Raw genomic sequence first — 17,834 nt, 5'->3', positions numbered from 1 at the left:
ACAAGCCTGCAGATTTCTACTACATGTAGGGCAGAAAAAACCCCCAAAAGATTCGGCAGTAATATTGGTAAGCTTATTTATACATTACAGATTACATTCTTGCCAAGACATTTTGATCATACAGAAAATGGTTGGTAACACAATGGAATGATATTTATGAATTAGTGTAAGCTTATATTGGGAGCCACAGTGGCTGAGTGAGTAACGCACTGGCTCATTACCAGGATGGCCACGGGGTTCGATCTTGTTTTTGACCGAGAAAACGTCTAAGGATTTTTAAGCCTGGTTTCCCCTTGTCAGTTGTGCAGAATGGAATGGTGTCCCTTGTTAGCTGTGCAGGATGGAGTGGTGTTCCCTTGTTATCCGTGCAGGACAGTGGTGTCTATTGTCAGTTGTGCAGGATGGTGTCCCCTTGTCAGTTGTGCAGGATTGAGTCGTGTCCCCTTGTCAGTCGTGCAGAACGGAGTGGACTGGTATCCCCTTGTCAGTCGTTCACGGAGGGCCTGGTATGGAATAGTGTCTAGTTGTTTGGATGGGATGATAAACTGAGAATTTCCTGTATACATACATAAAATACAACTTTTGAGAGTACGCGCCAAGTGTATATGCAGCTGCTGTTGGGACAAATCCTCATTAGCTTGGTGCAGAATAGTAGAAGGTTAAACTTTGTTTCATTTAAATCTGATGAACCAGAAGGTTTACTCTAAAACAGTTCTTACTTGGTATCTCTTATAGGAAGTTTATCTCTCTCTCTCTCTCTCTCTCTGTTTGATACATATGTCAATAGGAAGTGATGTTTGATAGGAATATCGTATGATAGTATTCTTGTGTTATCTATGTTTTTATTAATATCAATGTTCCAACTGAGCTACAATATACCACGAGATTGGAAGAATAGCATTGTATTCGTAGAATTGTTGGAACTGAACCAACTTCTCAATAACTTAATAAGATTCTGTTTGAAGTAAGTTTCTAAACAATGGTGGATATGTGCGCGTGTCATCTGCCAAGTTCACAGCATCAATTTTCTAATAAAATGAATTTGGCGGACGTTCGTTACAATGTGCGCGTGGTAATCTGCCAAGTTTGCAGCATCATTTTTCTAATAAATTTGAATTTCACAGACATTCGTTACAATGTTATTATGTTTTATTACAACATTAAAAACCATATTAGGGCCTTAAACAACATCGTTAAACACGCAATTTGTCCAATATCAAATTAACTAAAAGAAGGGGGGTGAAAAGAGTTCATTAATCATATCTATATGATATTGATAAACAGAACCTGGGTATTGCTACTGCCGTCATGATACGTATTGCGATTCTGGTGATATGATACGATTCATAACCAGGTCAACATTTACCCAAAAAACCAACAGGATAAATAAATAATTGATATTTTTAGGCTGATGTCGAAGAAATAAAACTGTTTCATATCACGATATTGATGTGTACGCGGATATTTAAGAGTGACAGGTTTCTTACTAAAGCAAAAAAGAAAACATAAAAAAAAAATCACGATAAATCGATTCAGCGCCTCACGATTCAATACACGAATTGTGAGAAGGTGAATTGTGATACTTCGATCAAACTATATATCGTGCCAGCACTAATGATAGTACTATATGGGTCAGGAAGTGAGCATGATGTCATTGTCGCCATCTTGGAATGGTGACATGATGATACACAAATAATTAAAGTCGAAATGCAATTGTCCAAGGAACAAGCATGCCAATTTTCACGTCAATCATACTTTATTGGCAGAGCCTTAAAGTAGCTAAGTCTCTAACTCAATATCATCCAAAATCTTCGACATTGAAAACACAAATTATTTGTCAATTTAAATCAACATTGATGTTGTAATCTTACCGGGAAAAGATGGGAATATTTAAGACAAAATAAACATTTTACCATTGGTACACGAATCATGTACCATAATGCGTTTCAGGCCCATTCTAATAAGGGACTCGAAGAACGAGGCTAGACATTCAACAAGTCATGTCAAACGGTGACGGCATATTCATATTGGGAGAGTATGCGCAATAAATATTATGTAGACTAGAATAACCAGACGCTAGAAATTTTCATTTGATTGAGACTTCAGACTGATTTGAAATTAGAGTAAAAAATGGAAACGATTGAATGTAAATCAGTTTATATATATTCATATTACATTATTATATGCGTTACGATCCATTTCTGGGCATTTGTGTCAATTTCTAGGTCCAAAATATTAGTGAGTTTAGCTCCTTTAACAGTCATTGTTTTTTGTATTTCAGAGGAAAGCCAAAAAAAGCTTCCCTTAATCAACAAATTGCAAAAATCGCTCCCCTAAAAAAGCTCTCCCAGTTTTGATAAGAAGAGTGATTTAGAAATTAAGGAGAGTGATCTGATATCAAGAAGAGTGATTAGTTACATGTATGTGATGGGAAATGGTTCTGAAGATCAATAACTGCATGTTAGGGTGTCATTCCTGGTTTGATAAATTATAATAAACCCCCAATGACTTTGTAAAGGAGAGCGATTTTCAATTTTATGGGGAGAGAAAAAAGGAGAGCGATTTTCAATTTTAAGGGGAGGGAAAAAAACCTCCCCTCGGTCAAAATTCAGGTGAGCGACAGGCGCTCAAGAGCGATCACTCGCCTTAAAAAACAATGACTGCCTTAGGCTTTATTTAGAAATGTAAATGAATGGTATTATTGAACAAGCTCGCTTAGGGCATATGTAAATTAACTCTTTAGATCAATTTCATTTTGACCTCATTCAAATGGTTTGTCACATATTAAATTGAATATGCATTATTATGCATAAGATTGGAATGTCATTAACTGATGATTTAACAGATGGGCGTATAAGCTGTCATTAGACTGTCTTTATTACCTACAATACTGTTCTGTAGGAGAGGGTGTAATGAACAACCCCTCACTTGATATTAATGGAATTTACAGTAAGTAACAAGTGTTTTCTGAGAGAGAGAGAGAGAGAGAGAGAGAGAGAGAGTATAGCATCCAATGACACAAACTACGTCATTTAGGGACTAACATATGGACAATTATATTTCAATAATTGGCGGGTGTGTAGGGGTCTTTAGCAGTGGGAGGAAACTGAAGAACCTGTAGAAAACCCATGAGGTTGGTCAGGCGACCATACATCTTGTCACGTACAAACGAGGAATCGAAACCACGCCAGTTGACTCAATGACAGACCTTACTTTCACGCATTAACCATCCGATGCTGGTCCAGGCCTGTTTGGAGCAACAAATCAGTCCATCTGGTGCTGTGGAGGCCTGCGCCGGTTAATGAAAGATTTATTTTCGATTTGACTTGATTGAATTTTATTATCCATGTACAATTTTATTAGGATGTTTAAAAGGATTGCAGGAAAAAGCTAAGACAATTCTTCTAGATCATTTCGTGATTTTGCACACTTGTGAAAAATACATTAAGTGTGTCAGTTATTTACATGGACATGTAGGATGTTTTGATGGTTCGATGGTTTTCATGATTATTTTTTGTTCATGATATTATTCAAGATTAGTTGCATTTATTTTCTTGCTTAGAGGAATTATATGATCTATCAGTGTTCTAATCTAGATCCGTGTGGCCTGTAATTGTTTTTGAAAACGCTCAGACAAAAAACAAAGTTTTCCAAGAAAAACTCTGCAGCTGTGTGACTATTATGTTAAATACGATTATTAGCTCTAGAAGAACTTCTACCATTTTTTCGGGAATCTAGAATCAAGAATAAAAATAGGGATATGATTATTTTAACACAGGATATATCTGTGTGAGGATATTTCAGGAATCTGAGTTTGTTTTGGTTTTGTATCTTTGATGTTATAATTGAAAACAGACAAGACAAGGTGGTATATAGTGTAGATTGGTTTAAATCCAGTGGCAGCTCCTAAATAAGTCTCTGCCATCGTCTTTCATGCAGAATGGAGAAGTGTAATATGCAAAATAACTATTATACTGTATTTGTATTATTGAAACGTATATTCTGTATATTAAAGGCTCAATACCACTCTTGTTGTAACTGAATAATATGTCCCAATCTTTATTCTGGTCAACAAATTGTACTTTTTTTACAATATTCCAATGTGATATAAATTTCATCTTAACACACCTAATTTAAAAAATTGGAAAAATTCAACTAAATGATTTGAAAAGCCTGACGTAAAGCTTTTCAAATGTGACTTGGATTTAAAAATATTTTTGAACCCTCTGGACAAGTAAAATAGGATTTAATGGATAATTTACACAACAGGTAAGACACTAACACATCTAGTACTTAGAATAAGGCTATTTTTTATTTTCTGGAGCTGTCAAGCCAGCCAGAGTGTTATTGTCCCTTTAACACTGTTGGTATGTGGAGCAATGGACATTGCAAATTGAGCTGCTGACCTCAAAGACCTCAAATATAACTTTCACCTGAGAGACTATAAAAGGGATTCACATTCCCAGCTTTATTCTTTAATTGGGATGATTTTACTTTATAAAAGACAATTAAAGGTTATTGATATGGTTGTTTCTGGGTGTGTTTGCTATATAAACCAAATGGTTGAACTAATAAATTTGAAAATGACTTCATGATAATAAGTTTCTTTGAAGGAATTTAGTGGTGCTATACCTTCTGAATTAATTAACTAGGAAATGAACAGTGTTAAACCATAAGTTAAAAATAACATGATACTCCGGATCTGTGCTTATATAGAGAGACAAAGAGAAATGGGGTTTAACATCCACTTGACACAAACTACGTCATTTTGGGACTAATGTATGGTTCAATTTTATTTCAATAATTCGCTTGTGCGTGGAGGTCATTAGCAGTGGGAGGAAACTGGAGGACCCGGAGAAAACCCATGAGGCTGGAGGCTGTGCTTAGTATTTCTAACCCAGGTATTTTAGAGGGATTTTAGACTATTTCTTATCCAACAGATAAGCTGTGACCAATATTACCTTCATGCCCATATTACCCTCATGTCCTTCTCTTGCCCATATTACTCCCATGCCCATATTACCCTCATACCCATATTACCCTCATGTCCATATTACCCTCATGCCCATATTACCCTCATACCCATATTACCCTCATGTCCATATTACCCTCATGCCCTTATTACCCTCATGCCCATATTACCCTCATACCCATATTACCCTCATGCCCATATTACCCTCATGCCCATATATTACCATCATGCCTTTCTCATGCCCATATTACCCTCATGCCCTTCTCTTGCCCATATTACCCTTCCCCACTTCCCCAACTGTTTTTAGAGTAATTTGAATACGACACTGTTTCTAGTAACCCCAACATGAATTTGATTCTTGGCATCTAAACCCCCCGTAATTTGATTCAACTATTCTATATATATCGACACAAAAACTCGTCTCTTGTGAAATTACGTCAAAGCATTGATTTTCTTGTACAAAATGACAAAGAAAATGATGAAATTTGACACGGCACATATTTGTGTACAAATATAGTCTTAAATTTGATAGTTTGGCTTCAAGATTTCCATTCCATCTTCAGTGATGTGTTATGGAAATAAAGTGACTTGTAATTTGAATGTTATTTTTGACATTTATTTATTGTACTGGGTTTCAGAAGCTTGCTAAGTATTTTCCCCTTGAATTGAAATGACATTTCATTGTGCCTGGAAATAATCATTTTAGATGTAGTTGACAAACTATCAGACAGTATTAAACTAGACATCTAATGTACATGTATTTAACTTGGTTAAAAAGATCAATAAAAACAGTGCAGGACCGAGATGGTTTCTAGTCCTTCAGATGGGATGAAAAACCGAGGTTCTGTGTACACATTGGCTTGCACTTAACAGAATCATTGACTGTTAGAATTTGAAATAAGAGTTGGCTGTAACGTCACTGACCAGGCAAAATTTCCCTCATGGCACTCTGCATGGCGTATGCCTGTCTTCATTAGCCCAGTTCGAGGCAGAATAGTAGGACTTTAAACCCCATTTCATATCTGGCTGACATTTTGTTAGGTGTAACTAAAAATGGCTGACATGTTGTTTGGTGTAGCTAAAAATGGCTGACATTTTGTTAGGTGTAACTAAAACTGGCTGACATGTTAGGTATAACTAAAACTGTTATTTGCAGACCTGTCAGCGTCTCTTTAAGTTCAACGCTGATGTTTTATGAAATTTGCAGACATGTCAGCGTCTCTTTAAGTTCAACGATGATGTTTTATGAATATTTGCAGACCTGTCAGCGTCTCTTTAAGTTGAACGATGATGTTTTATGAAATATTTGCAGACCTGTCAACGTCTCTTTAAGTTTAACGCTGATGTTTTATGAATATTTGATTCCTGGTATAACATGTAACATGTATATGAACAGCATGGTGTCAAGTTATTGATCATCTGGTGCCGTAGTGGGGGTAAACAATATTTATATATATCTTCCTCATGGCAGGAGTTTTTACCTGTCTATATCATTGTCTTCCAGTTTATATTATATGTTATATTATAGTCAGAGTTTCTACAGGTCTATATATCATGGTCTTCCTGTATAGTCAGAGTTTCTACAGGTCTATATATCATGGTCTTCCTGTATACAGGTCTATATATCATGGTCTTCCTGTTGGTGTGAAATATCTTTATTTAACATCCGCTATCACTGAAGTAATATAAAAAATATGTACATGATGATTAGCGTGATAATATATATATATATATATATTAAGGTTGCAGCGATACCCCGGGGATGCCGCATTATCGCGATTATTTTTTTTCAAGTGATATCGTATCGGCCAAAGTTGAATAATCGCAATCCCCGGTATTTTAGGATTTTTTTGGGCGGAGGTCGGTGCAATAAATCCAAAGTTCATTTTCACCGGTGCGGGGGCCGGATCGAATTCGAAATAATAGTTTAATTACTACTTGTAAAATTATACAATAAAAATCGGTGAGAGAAAGTTCCCGAAACACATTTTGTAAACAAAGCCGCACGCGACATCGGTGTACCGTAGCAACGGTGCGGCGAATCCCCGGTTAACAAGACTGAAAATATTATGTTTATTTCAATGTTAAGTTAGTACTGTACGTCTGGTTGTTTAACCCGCCAAAACAAAGCAACCAAGTAACTCGACTTAGTCATCCAGCCGCTTTTTTCAAGTTATGAATCCGCACTCAGGTTCATCGATATGATTTTTTAAAACATACTTTGGGTGGTTTTTAATATTTTAGAAGTAATTAGAACATATATTTAAAACCATACGACTAAACTTTAATTAATGAGATATTTACAAACTAATAAATTTGTATATTTTTTATTGTTGAAAAACATACACTAACACAGCGGTTATACCATATTCAAGACTGGTCAATCGAGTCGGTGGTTTTTCCATTTCTCGTCTTTTACTCGGTCACAGTGCGTCGGCTGCTACAGAATAGAATTTAAACTGTAATTAATGATTAAAATGTCGAACGTCCAAAAAACACCTACCGATGCTATTATACAAATAGGCCTACAACAAGTGATAAAGAGAATTATCGTGATAAAATTGATAATCGTAGACTTTTATTTATCGCGATAATTCCAAAAGCAGTTATCATGATTAATGGCGATATCAGAATTTGATATCGTTGCAACCTTAATATATATACATAGAGAGACACAACTTCCTGTATGTAATACATATTATATTGTCTTCGTATTGATTACAGTTGTACGTGACAAGGAGTAGGGTCTCCAGTCCAACCTCGTGGGTTTTCTCTGGGTCCTCCAGTTTCCTCTCACTGCTAAAGACCCATATGTACAAGTGAATTATTGAAATAAAATTGAACCATATGTTAGCCGAAATGATCTAGTTTGTGTCTAGTGTTAACCCCCCCCCTCTCTCTCTCTCTCTCTCTCTCTCTCTCTCTCTCTCTCTTTTTAATAAAGTGGTTGTTGATTATAACATACCCTAAATATATAATCAATATGAAATAGGGGTTAACGTCCTACTGTTCAGGGCCCTGTTTCTTGAAATCTTAACTAAAGATCAAATCCCAATTTTAGTAGATACTTCAATTTTGATTGGCTAAGTACTAAAATCAATCTAATATTATCCAATCAAATTACTACAATTTGGATTTTATCTTAGTTAAAATTGTGTGAAACAGGCCCCTGCTCCGTCTGGGCTTTGAGGTGCTACAGCCTACTCTTATATTGAATTCCAATTGTTCAGGGATCTTTTACATGGACACCAATGTGTACATGGAACCTCTTTTTTGTCTCATTCGAATGACTATACATTGTTCTTTGAACATATAATCGTAATGCTCAATACAAATTAATTTTGGTCAAATTAAAAGTTTGATTGATGTGGGTAAAAGCGGTGATGGATTCCATCTTTCTGTGGATACTTAGATACAAACCACAGATGTTATAAGTTGTACCCAGTACTTAAGGTCAAATTTCTGATTAGTTTGTCTTTCACTTACCTGTACCTGAATATAATAAACATCCCAACACCATGTCTGTGCCCATAATTACAGAGAGAGAGAGAGAGAGAGAGAGAGAGAGTTTAAGGGCCACTGTACACAAACTAGGTCATTTTGAGACTAACACATGGTTCAGTTTTATTTGAATAATTTGGTTTCACGTTGGGGTCGGTCTCTAGCAGTGGGAGGAAACTGTGGTACCCGGAGAAAAACCATGAGTTTGGCAACACACGCTAACCATTCGGCCATCCAACCCCCCAACTGACAATTACATTATCAGGTGATGTTTATTTACATATGTGTAAAAGATGTATCTGTTTGGTGAAAATCATGTATCCTACGAATACCTGTATTAATAAACATACCTGCACCACACCTGTATACCTGTAATACAAACATACAGATCAATCATATCATAAGTTGATTTTAGTTTCAGGGCAAATTATTTAAATAATATTCATATTGTACACATGTCGACCTGTTTAACGACATGTATGTCGTACATCGTACATGTTTTATGGTAGAAAATCAAATTATTTAGATGAATAATATTCGTATTGTACATGGTGTATGTTGTACATTTACTATAAACATTTCTTTATGACAGAAAATCGTGGCACGAACCTGATCTACTAGAGGAGTAAAGTAGAAGTTAAAGTCCCTGATTGTTATTTAAGGGATCTGACAAGAACCGCTGTCTAGTCGTTCAGATGAGATGAAAAACCGAGGTCCCGTGTACACATTGACAGTTGGAATTTGATATAAAAGAAGGCCGTAGTGCTGCTTTCCAAAAATGAAATGAAATGGGGTTTAACGTCCTACTGTTCTGCTCCTAACCTGGGCTAATGAAGACGGGCATACGCCATACAGTGTGCTATGAGGGAAATTTTGCCCGGGCAGCGGCACTACGGCCTACTCTTATATCAAATTCCAACTGCCAAGGGATCTTTTACGTGCACGCCAATGTGTACACGGGACCTCGGTTTTTCGTCCCATCCGAACGACTAGACAGCTTTCCTTGTCAGCCCCTCCGTCCTGCATCACTGACAAGGGAGAACCACGCCGGAAAATCTGGATGAACTTTCTCGGCCAATGCAGGGATCAAACACCCGACCTCCAGGCTAGCGAGCTAGCGTCTTACCCACTTAGCCACGTGATCCCCGTGCTGCTTTCCTGGCACACTGTATGGCGTATACTCGTCTTCATTAGACCAGTCGCAGTAGAACAGTAGGGCGTTGAACCCCATTTCATCGTCATTTTTGAGGGATTGTTAATCTCTAGCGAACTAAAAGTAATATCAGCTCCAAAAATGGTTCAATTGTCTTCGGTATTTATAAAGATATAATGAACTGAAAACCTCAGCAAATATAATCTTACTCAAACAAAATCTAGAAATCAGTGGTAGATAATCTCCCGTGGATTTATTCCGATTAAAAGAGGCCCATCAAAAGATTCCCGAAAAAAAACCATAGGTGACACTGGCCTAAGCATTGTTTGTGTTTGGATGGCTGAATGGTTAGCTCATGCACGCTTTATCATAAGGTCTGTCATTGTCTCATTGAGTCAACTGGCGTGGTTTCGATTCCCCGGTTGTACGTGACAAGGAGTAGGGTCGCCTTTCCAATCTCGTGGGTTTTCTCTAGGCCCTCCTGTTTCCTCCCACTGCTAAAGACCCCTACGCGCAAGCGAAGTGTTGAATAAAATTGAACCATATGTTAGCTCCGAAATGACCTAGTTCGTGTTGAGTGGACGTTAAACCCTCTCTCTCTCTCTCTCTCTCTCTCTCTCTCTCTCTCTGCAAAGTATTGCTGACTTATTAAAGTTGAATCTGTGTTTCAGATTTACCGTAGTTGTATAAATGACTAATATTTTGTGTTGGTTTGTTTATTTTCAGATGTTTTCAGAATGAAGAGAAGAGATAGAGTGGATATAGATTAAATATATATATATAGATATATCATAGTAACCATGGCATTGACAGGACCAACATCCGTGTTAGACAGTGGATCTCGCGAGGATTGTCACGTACTGCGAGATCGTGTCACGAGACGTAGAAGTCCTGGACCTCAACCTGTCAGACCTGTTTCTACAGAAGATGAAGACATTCTGTATCGATACCCGCAACCATATCGTACTAGTTTCTCTGCGACATTGAAACTAGAGCGGGGTAAGCGTAGTGACCGGTGCCGCTCGTTAAGTCCGGCAACCAGCTTGTTAAGCGCGCATAGCAACCTGACTATATTAAGTACTAAAAGTAGCAAGAGTCACAAAAAGGGTGGACGTAATCGGTCAAAGAGTCCGAAACGCGTGACCTACAACAACCAAGTGACTATTAGACAATCGGGTAAAACTGACAGTATTTTAACGGGGTTATCGAATCCCGATTACGAATCTAGTCCAAATCCATTTTCTTCATCAACTCCACATTACATGAACAATTTATCCAAAAGTGAAGATTACGAAAAAGATTATTCGTCACAGTTGAGAGAAATATCTCAGCAGATTATGGAGTGGTCTCCCCTGAATAGCGGTAAAACTAGTCCCAGTAGCCTTGTAAAGGAACAAATTGACGTGGAAAGTAACTTGAATAACGTTCGTCCTAATTTATCTAATTCTGTCCGATCACCAGTTCGGGTCACGGTCGAGAAATGTGACGATAAGGAAAACTGGACGTATCCAGTGAAGACACTTGACGATCCTTCGCCGAAGAATCGAATGAATATATCACGAGAATATGTTCACGATCGTACAATCAGTTATCGTAAAGCAGTCCAAGATCAATATTCAGATGATTTTGGTCCCTCGGAAGACAGCGGCATCGATACAAAATCACCGGAAAGTCAGAAAGACAATTTGAATACATTACCAACTGGGTCGAAGGGAGATGATAGTCCGAGTCCGGGGCATCTTACGCCACATAAACGGGGGAACAGTTTCACTAATTTTTTCCGCAGAATCTCTCCACATCTCAATCGACGGAAGGGCCGTGACAAACACAAATCCGGAAACGGCAGCGCTCAAAGTTTGTCGAATACGAGTGATTGCGGATCTGTGTCGTTTGATACAGATTATTGTACCGATTCCGGTCAGGAGAAGAGAATGTCACGAAGTAAAGTCCGTCATTCACTCATGAAATTAATCGGAAGATCGAAATCCAAGTCGAAGAATAAGGATCTTGATGCCAAGAAGGATGACAACCTAACAGACAATGGATCCGAAACACAAGTTTTAAATAACAAACAACAATTTCCAGTTAGCACTAACAGAATCTTGAAATCGATCGAACGTAACACGCTCTCCGACAAAGATATTCATCAGAAAATGAAGGAAAATCATCGTCATGGTGATATTCCCTCCAACAGATACGGTCCCGTAAAAACGTCCCCTGACACTACATCCTCATCCAATGAAATGTCTCAATACATGAATGAGTCGTATGGTAGTCAAGATCATGGTGTGAACCTCGACACATCTGGCCAGTCTTCAGATTATAAAGTAGAACCTCCTAGGTCACTGGATGTTCTTCCTCCACGTACAGTCAAGGTTCTCCAGTCTTCTGTGATGAGCAGTAGTAATTCTGGTGATGAATCGATTGGTGAATGTTCCTTGGATGTCAACATGACTACCGGTATGTTAATATTTTATATTTTATTGAAAATTGTATGAATTATTGAAATAGGATCTGTCTGTCCATTAGCTGAGCTAGAGATCGCTAGAGATAAGGGGGCATGATTTATAGGCGACAACATAGAGGAGGTGGTCCCATGTGACCAGTGTTGACAAACGCTAGGTTTATTATTGAAATGAACTCTTGTCTGTCCGTCCTTCCGTTCCCTTTTTGTTTTCAAATAGTGTGCCGTGCTAATTAGAAATTTAAAAGTTAGAGTTATTCCCGTTGCTAGAAGTACACTTCTATATCTTGTTGAAAATAGTATAAATATTGAAATGAGTTCTGTCCGTCTCTACGTTCTGTTTTTTGTTTCCAGAACACATTGTACACATGTCACCGTATAGATCACACATTAACCAGTAACACACTGTAACCTGGGTATAGATCACACATTAACCAGGTTACTGTAACCTGGGTATCATTTAATCTTGTGTAACCTGGGTATCATTTAATCTTATGTGTTTAGCACTGATATACTTTCACATTCATTCAATATTAAATCATTTAAAATCACCCCAAATCAGCTCATCTAATTTGTAATAGTGTCCAGGGTACAGGAAACCACCTGTGTAAACCAGTCACGTGACTCGCTACAGTCATCACTTTCATCCAGACTCCCTTATTGTAAGTACCTCTACTTGGTTACTACAGCACCGGTTTAAAGCTGACTGATTGATTTTGGTAGCGACCAATTTTCAAGCGTTTAATTTCCTGATTACAGTGATGGTAGTTGTGTGCTTGTAAATTAGAATTTTAGATGATGAAATAGTCCCCACTGTCACTGAACAGAACAGACATAATTGTGGTAATTTTAATGATAACGTTTCAAATTTGGTAGGATTTGAGAAGGAGATAAACATATATTGATATCCCATATCTAGGCCTATCTAGGCATCCCAAGATATACAAACAATCATACAACACACCATCAATCTGATTAAAATACAGATCTATATTTCGTTTCGTTTTGTTTTTTTTTACTTTCGATGGCCTACACTACATAAAGATCTGACCGGTTGTAGCGATACAAGTGGGTCGCGCCAGAGGTCATACGAGTGTCTTTTGACCCTTTGATGACAGATATTTGATTAACCAATCAGCATTGATGTTACTAGTGGATTACCCACAGTTCCGTGCAAAACATGCCTAAATCTTGCCGCAACAGACCGTTTCATTGGCTAATCCCTCACACCATTCAGAACACGTCAATGATAACAACTCTTCCAGATTCTAGTGTAGTAAAGACAAGTAAAACGAAATGAAATAGGATCTGTGTTTTAATCAGATTGAACACACCATATATTTACTTCTGCTATACACAGAAACCATGCATATTTACTGAGTGAGCCAAAGGGAATGTCTCAAGGTCAAGTCAGGAGGAAATATATATTTATACTTGAGACCCTACAGGATAGAACAATCTAGATGGTGTCTCTAAACATACAAACAATAACATAGCACATCTTTAATACACTGAATCTATACACCTCTACCGAGTGAGCCAAAGGGAATGCCTTAAGACCAAGTCAGTAGGAGATATATTTATACTTGAGACCCTACAGGACAGAACAATCTAGAACAAATGTAAAGAAATAATATAATTCCGATGTTTATTTCATAAGTTTAAACATGCATTATGCAAGAGCAAAATCTGCTTATTACAAGTCTTTCTTTAGGCCTGAAATGTTATCTAAATTATCAATTAGACATTAATTAACTTATCCAGACCATAATAAACTCTCGATGTCAAGGCTAGCCTTCGATGTTGGCTGGATTAGATTCCTATATGCCGCTAACGACCATTGATAATTAAATTAAAAAAAGTGGATAATCGAGACTATGCTGTTTATATTAATGATTTTAGTAATGATGACCGAGACTATGCAAAAATTTCACCCGCTTCTTTCTCGGCTCATAATGGATCAATTTGACTGAAATTTTCAGCAAATTACCTTTACACTATCTAGTTTTTAACTATTATAGCGAGAACTGCCATCTCTTTATCTTATCTCCCATAATGTATCTTTAAGAAAGCCTAGAATAAACCCTCCCCAAACTATTTATTGTTTTCCAGTAGAAATACGAAAAAAGGGAAATTATTGTCTTGTTCACTGTTACATGTATTTAGAAATAGTTTTAGAATGTAGTCAGTTCTAGATGGGCATGTAGCTGAATATTACATTTCTAATAGAGTTATTCCCCTTTAATCAGTTGCAGTTAATTTCTCCCAGTACATTCTGGAGGGGTGGATGCTCACAAATGATTGAACTGTGCTCATTATGTCACAAAGTCTGCCATTGAGTCAAGGAATGTGGTTTTGACAAGGAGTAGGGTCGCCTGATCAACCTTAAGATTTTTCTCCATGTTCTCTGGATTCAGCCCACTATTAAAGATGGGCAAGCAAATTATTGTAATAATATTGTACCATGTTTTAGTCCCAAAATGACCTAGTCTGTGTCAAGTGAATGTTAATCTCCATCTCTCGGTCTCTCTCCAAAGTCACCCACACATTCATCCTTCAGTCACTAATTAACATAAAAACATTTGAAGAATTGGCAGAATTATTAATACTATGTTGTCTAAGACACATAAAGATGGCAGTGTGAAATTAACTGGCACCAGTGTAACTTTTTATACGTTTAAGTTGCTATAACTTAGAAATAATGGAGAATTGATTAATTTGAAATATGATCAGATCTTGCAATTTCTCAGTTACATGTATAATGATTGTTATTTACTAGGGCCCAGGGGATTCCTGATTTAAAATTACCGTAATTGGGGAGATCTCTTAAATTCGATAATGTTTTTACAATTGAGGATTGAGATTGATATGTTAGTGAGTTATTGAAATTCATTCAATAAATATTGGCATCATTTAGTTGTTGTGTCTGGGAATTACGAATATTTTGGCAAATATTTTACGCTTAAAATAACCAGAAGAAATCTTCATAGAACCCGAAAGTTGTGTAGACCTACAATAATCTACGTGAATCAGATTCTGTGATTCTGAAATCCAGTGTAATTGATTAACAAGTCAGGATATAAGATAACACTGCCACAGTCATTATCAGAAACAAATTTAGGCTTTGTAAGGCCCAATTCTTCTGCTGCACACCTGTCATTTTGACAGGAACAAAATGTGCTTTTTTTAATGATATTTATAAATTATGTCATATGGGATTTAAGCATACACCATGCAGTGCACAGACAGTGGCACAACAACCTACTCTTATTTGGAATTCAAACTGTCTAGAGTTCTTATACATGCACTCCAATGTGTACATGAGACCTTGATTATCCATCCCATCTAAAAGACTAGACACCTGTCCTTTCCGGGCCCTCCAGCCTTCACCACTTGTACCCGGGGGGAGGGGGGGGGGAGGGGGGGGGGGGAACCATGCTGGAAAATCCTGAGGAACTTTCTCAGCCAACACAGACCTCTAGCTGATCGAGCCAGTGCCTTAATCATTAAGCCTTCGTGACTCTCTTGTCAAATATCACTAACATTATTATCTCTAAATCTGTTGATTGTCTAAAGCAGTTGAAGATTGTAGCATGAAATTGTCTAATTCATGTCAGGAGATTATCCAGCATTGGTATTTTGATTTTGTTTTCTTAATTAAATGTTTTAATTAAATAATCAATCGTAGTATATATTAACGTGCATTAAGCCATGAGAAATTTAACATTCTATTGAGGAATGTCAATGACACAATAGGACTTTAATTGATTGATTTTAGTACGAATAATTGAGTTTATTGTAGGAAGTAATTGAATAAATCAGTTGATGTTTCAACCTGTCTTTATTTAACCTTAATTTCCAGTTTGATCTTGACCTTAATTTAATGCCAGAATAGATTAAGATTAGGATTAGCCCAGGCTTGATTTAAGTAAGGCCAAAATGAATAAATTATCTGAATACATGTACATGGATCAGACTAATTAAATTGAAACTAGAAACTGATCGTGTTGTCGAATAACTCCTAAAATACTTGAAGCGAAAAAAAAACATTTAAATTCATGAGTCATTTTTATTGTTTGAACATTGAATAATGTAAACAGGTAAAATGTTGACAAATGTCATTACAGTGTCTTTGAAGATCTTCTCTGTATGTGACATGACGTTCTCATGGTTTCTCATTCTAAAAGATGTATACCTTTAATGTATTTTAGACGGATTTATGAAAAAAAAATATAATGACGTAGGAATAATGATATAAAAGTAGCTGCATTGGTCGGGTTCCCCTGACACGGTTCATTTATTGCTAACCTAACTTCACAGTTACACAAACTGTCTTGGAAGATGAGGGTAGATGAGGTGGACTAATTAGAAAAAACTTTTTATTTCATTAATAAAATTAGAAAACACGCTATATTTCACTAATTACAAAAATCTGTTTTTTTTTCACTAATTATATCACTTATAACAATTATAAAACATTCATTATTTCACTAATAAAATTAGAAAACACCCATTACTTCAAATTAGAAATACTCTTTGTTTCATTAATCAAATTTGAAACTCATTATTCCACTGATAAAATTAGAAAACACTCTTTATTTTACTAATCAAATATATAAATACATGCTTTTGTTCTATATAATTTTTCTGCCTGGTCGTTAGAAATATATTTGCAGATACAAATTACAGGGTTTTTGTGGGGTTGAGGCGTGATGTTGAAATTAGTGATCTAATTCACCGTAAAGAACGACATCTTTATTTCTTGTGTTTGCTTTGATTTTCTTCAAGTGTATCATTATATTTATAAGACTGTTTTCCTTCACCTTGGTTTCTCATGACTGGAGCTCGTATATAATTAATACAGTGGCCTTATAAAGCTCGACAACGTACACCAAAATTCTTTGTATTGTTATCACATAGGTTTTAAAATACATATATATTAATGTTCGCTCAGCTGTTACAAGGCTGGGATAAGTAAAATATAATTTATTATAATCAATATTACCTACCGGCTTACACGTTCATACTTTGTTAGGCTAAATATTTCGCCGTTTTATCAAATTAACCGATTATGGATTATTTACCGAGACTGGAGTTATATCAGTATGTAACAGTAATGGCAGGTGCAGGACTTGTTGCTTATTTAGCCAGTTTTCTCTTCAAACAAAACGGTAGGTGTTAATACTTATAATATATCATCATCTTTTTTCTATTCATGCATGAAATGGTTATTGATCGATGATTTTATCGTTGAGAGGAAAGAGGATAACGAATAAACAGTTGCCCGTCAAATTAAAGGAATGAAATATTGTTTGTTTGGAAGAAAAGTTCTATATAAGCTCTTTTAATTGCTTACATATTCTATAAATAATCTTTTAATTGTCTTAATATAAAAATATGTAACAATCCCATCAGAACAGCTTTGGAATGTCGAATGTTTATTGATTGATCGTTTCGGAGGAAAAAGGATAATGAAAAAACAATTGGCTGTCAAATTGAAGGAATGAACTATTATGAGTTTGGAGAAGTTCTATATAAATAACAGGCTCTTTTTAATTGTTTTGCTTGTACATATATATTTTTAAAATATGAACATTATTTTATTTTAAATGGATGAAACAGGAACAAGAAATATATTATAAATGTATTAAGATATAATGGGAAACAAATAAAGAAAATAAATTGTATACATTATTTATAACAAAAGACAAAAAGTAGAGACGATTTTATGTAAATATGTAAAT

The 17,834-nt window shown here is 36.2% G+C and overlaps 1 protein-coding gene across 3 annotated transcripts in view; it reads left to right on the top strand.

The window, feature by feature from the left end:
* LOC126822730 (disks large-associated protein 5) overlaps positions 1-17,834 on the top strand; it is a 106,593-nt gene that overhangs the window by 28,308 nt on the left and 60,451 nt on the right. For 2 of the 3 annotated variants that reach the window (XM_050551755.2, XM_050551756.2), the window contains exon 2: positions 10,353-12,086. In XM_050551755.2, coding sequence (XP_050407712.1) covers positions 10,427-12,086 — 1,660 coding nt within the window. In that variant the 5' untranslated portion in view covers positions 10,353-10,426. Of the gene's footprint in view, positions 1-10,352; positions 12,087-17,133; positions 17,262-17,834 lie in introns of those variants that run through there. The other variant, XM_056101506.1, reaches the window with a different exon arrangement.

The sequence above is a fragment of the Patella vulgata genome, chromosome 5 (assembly GCF_932274485.2).
Source record: "Patella vulgata chromosome 5, xgPatVulg1.2, whole genome shotgun sequence".
Taxonomy (NCBI): Eukaryota; Metazoa; Mollusca; class Gastropoda; family Patellidae; genus Patella; species Patella vulgata.
This window is presented reverse-complemented; position numbering and strand designations above follow the sequence as displayed.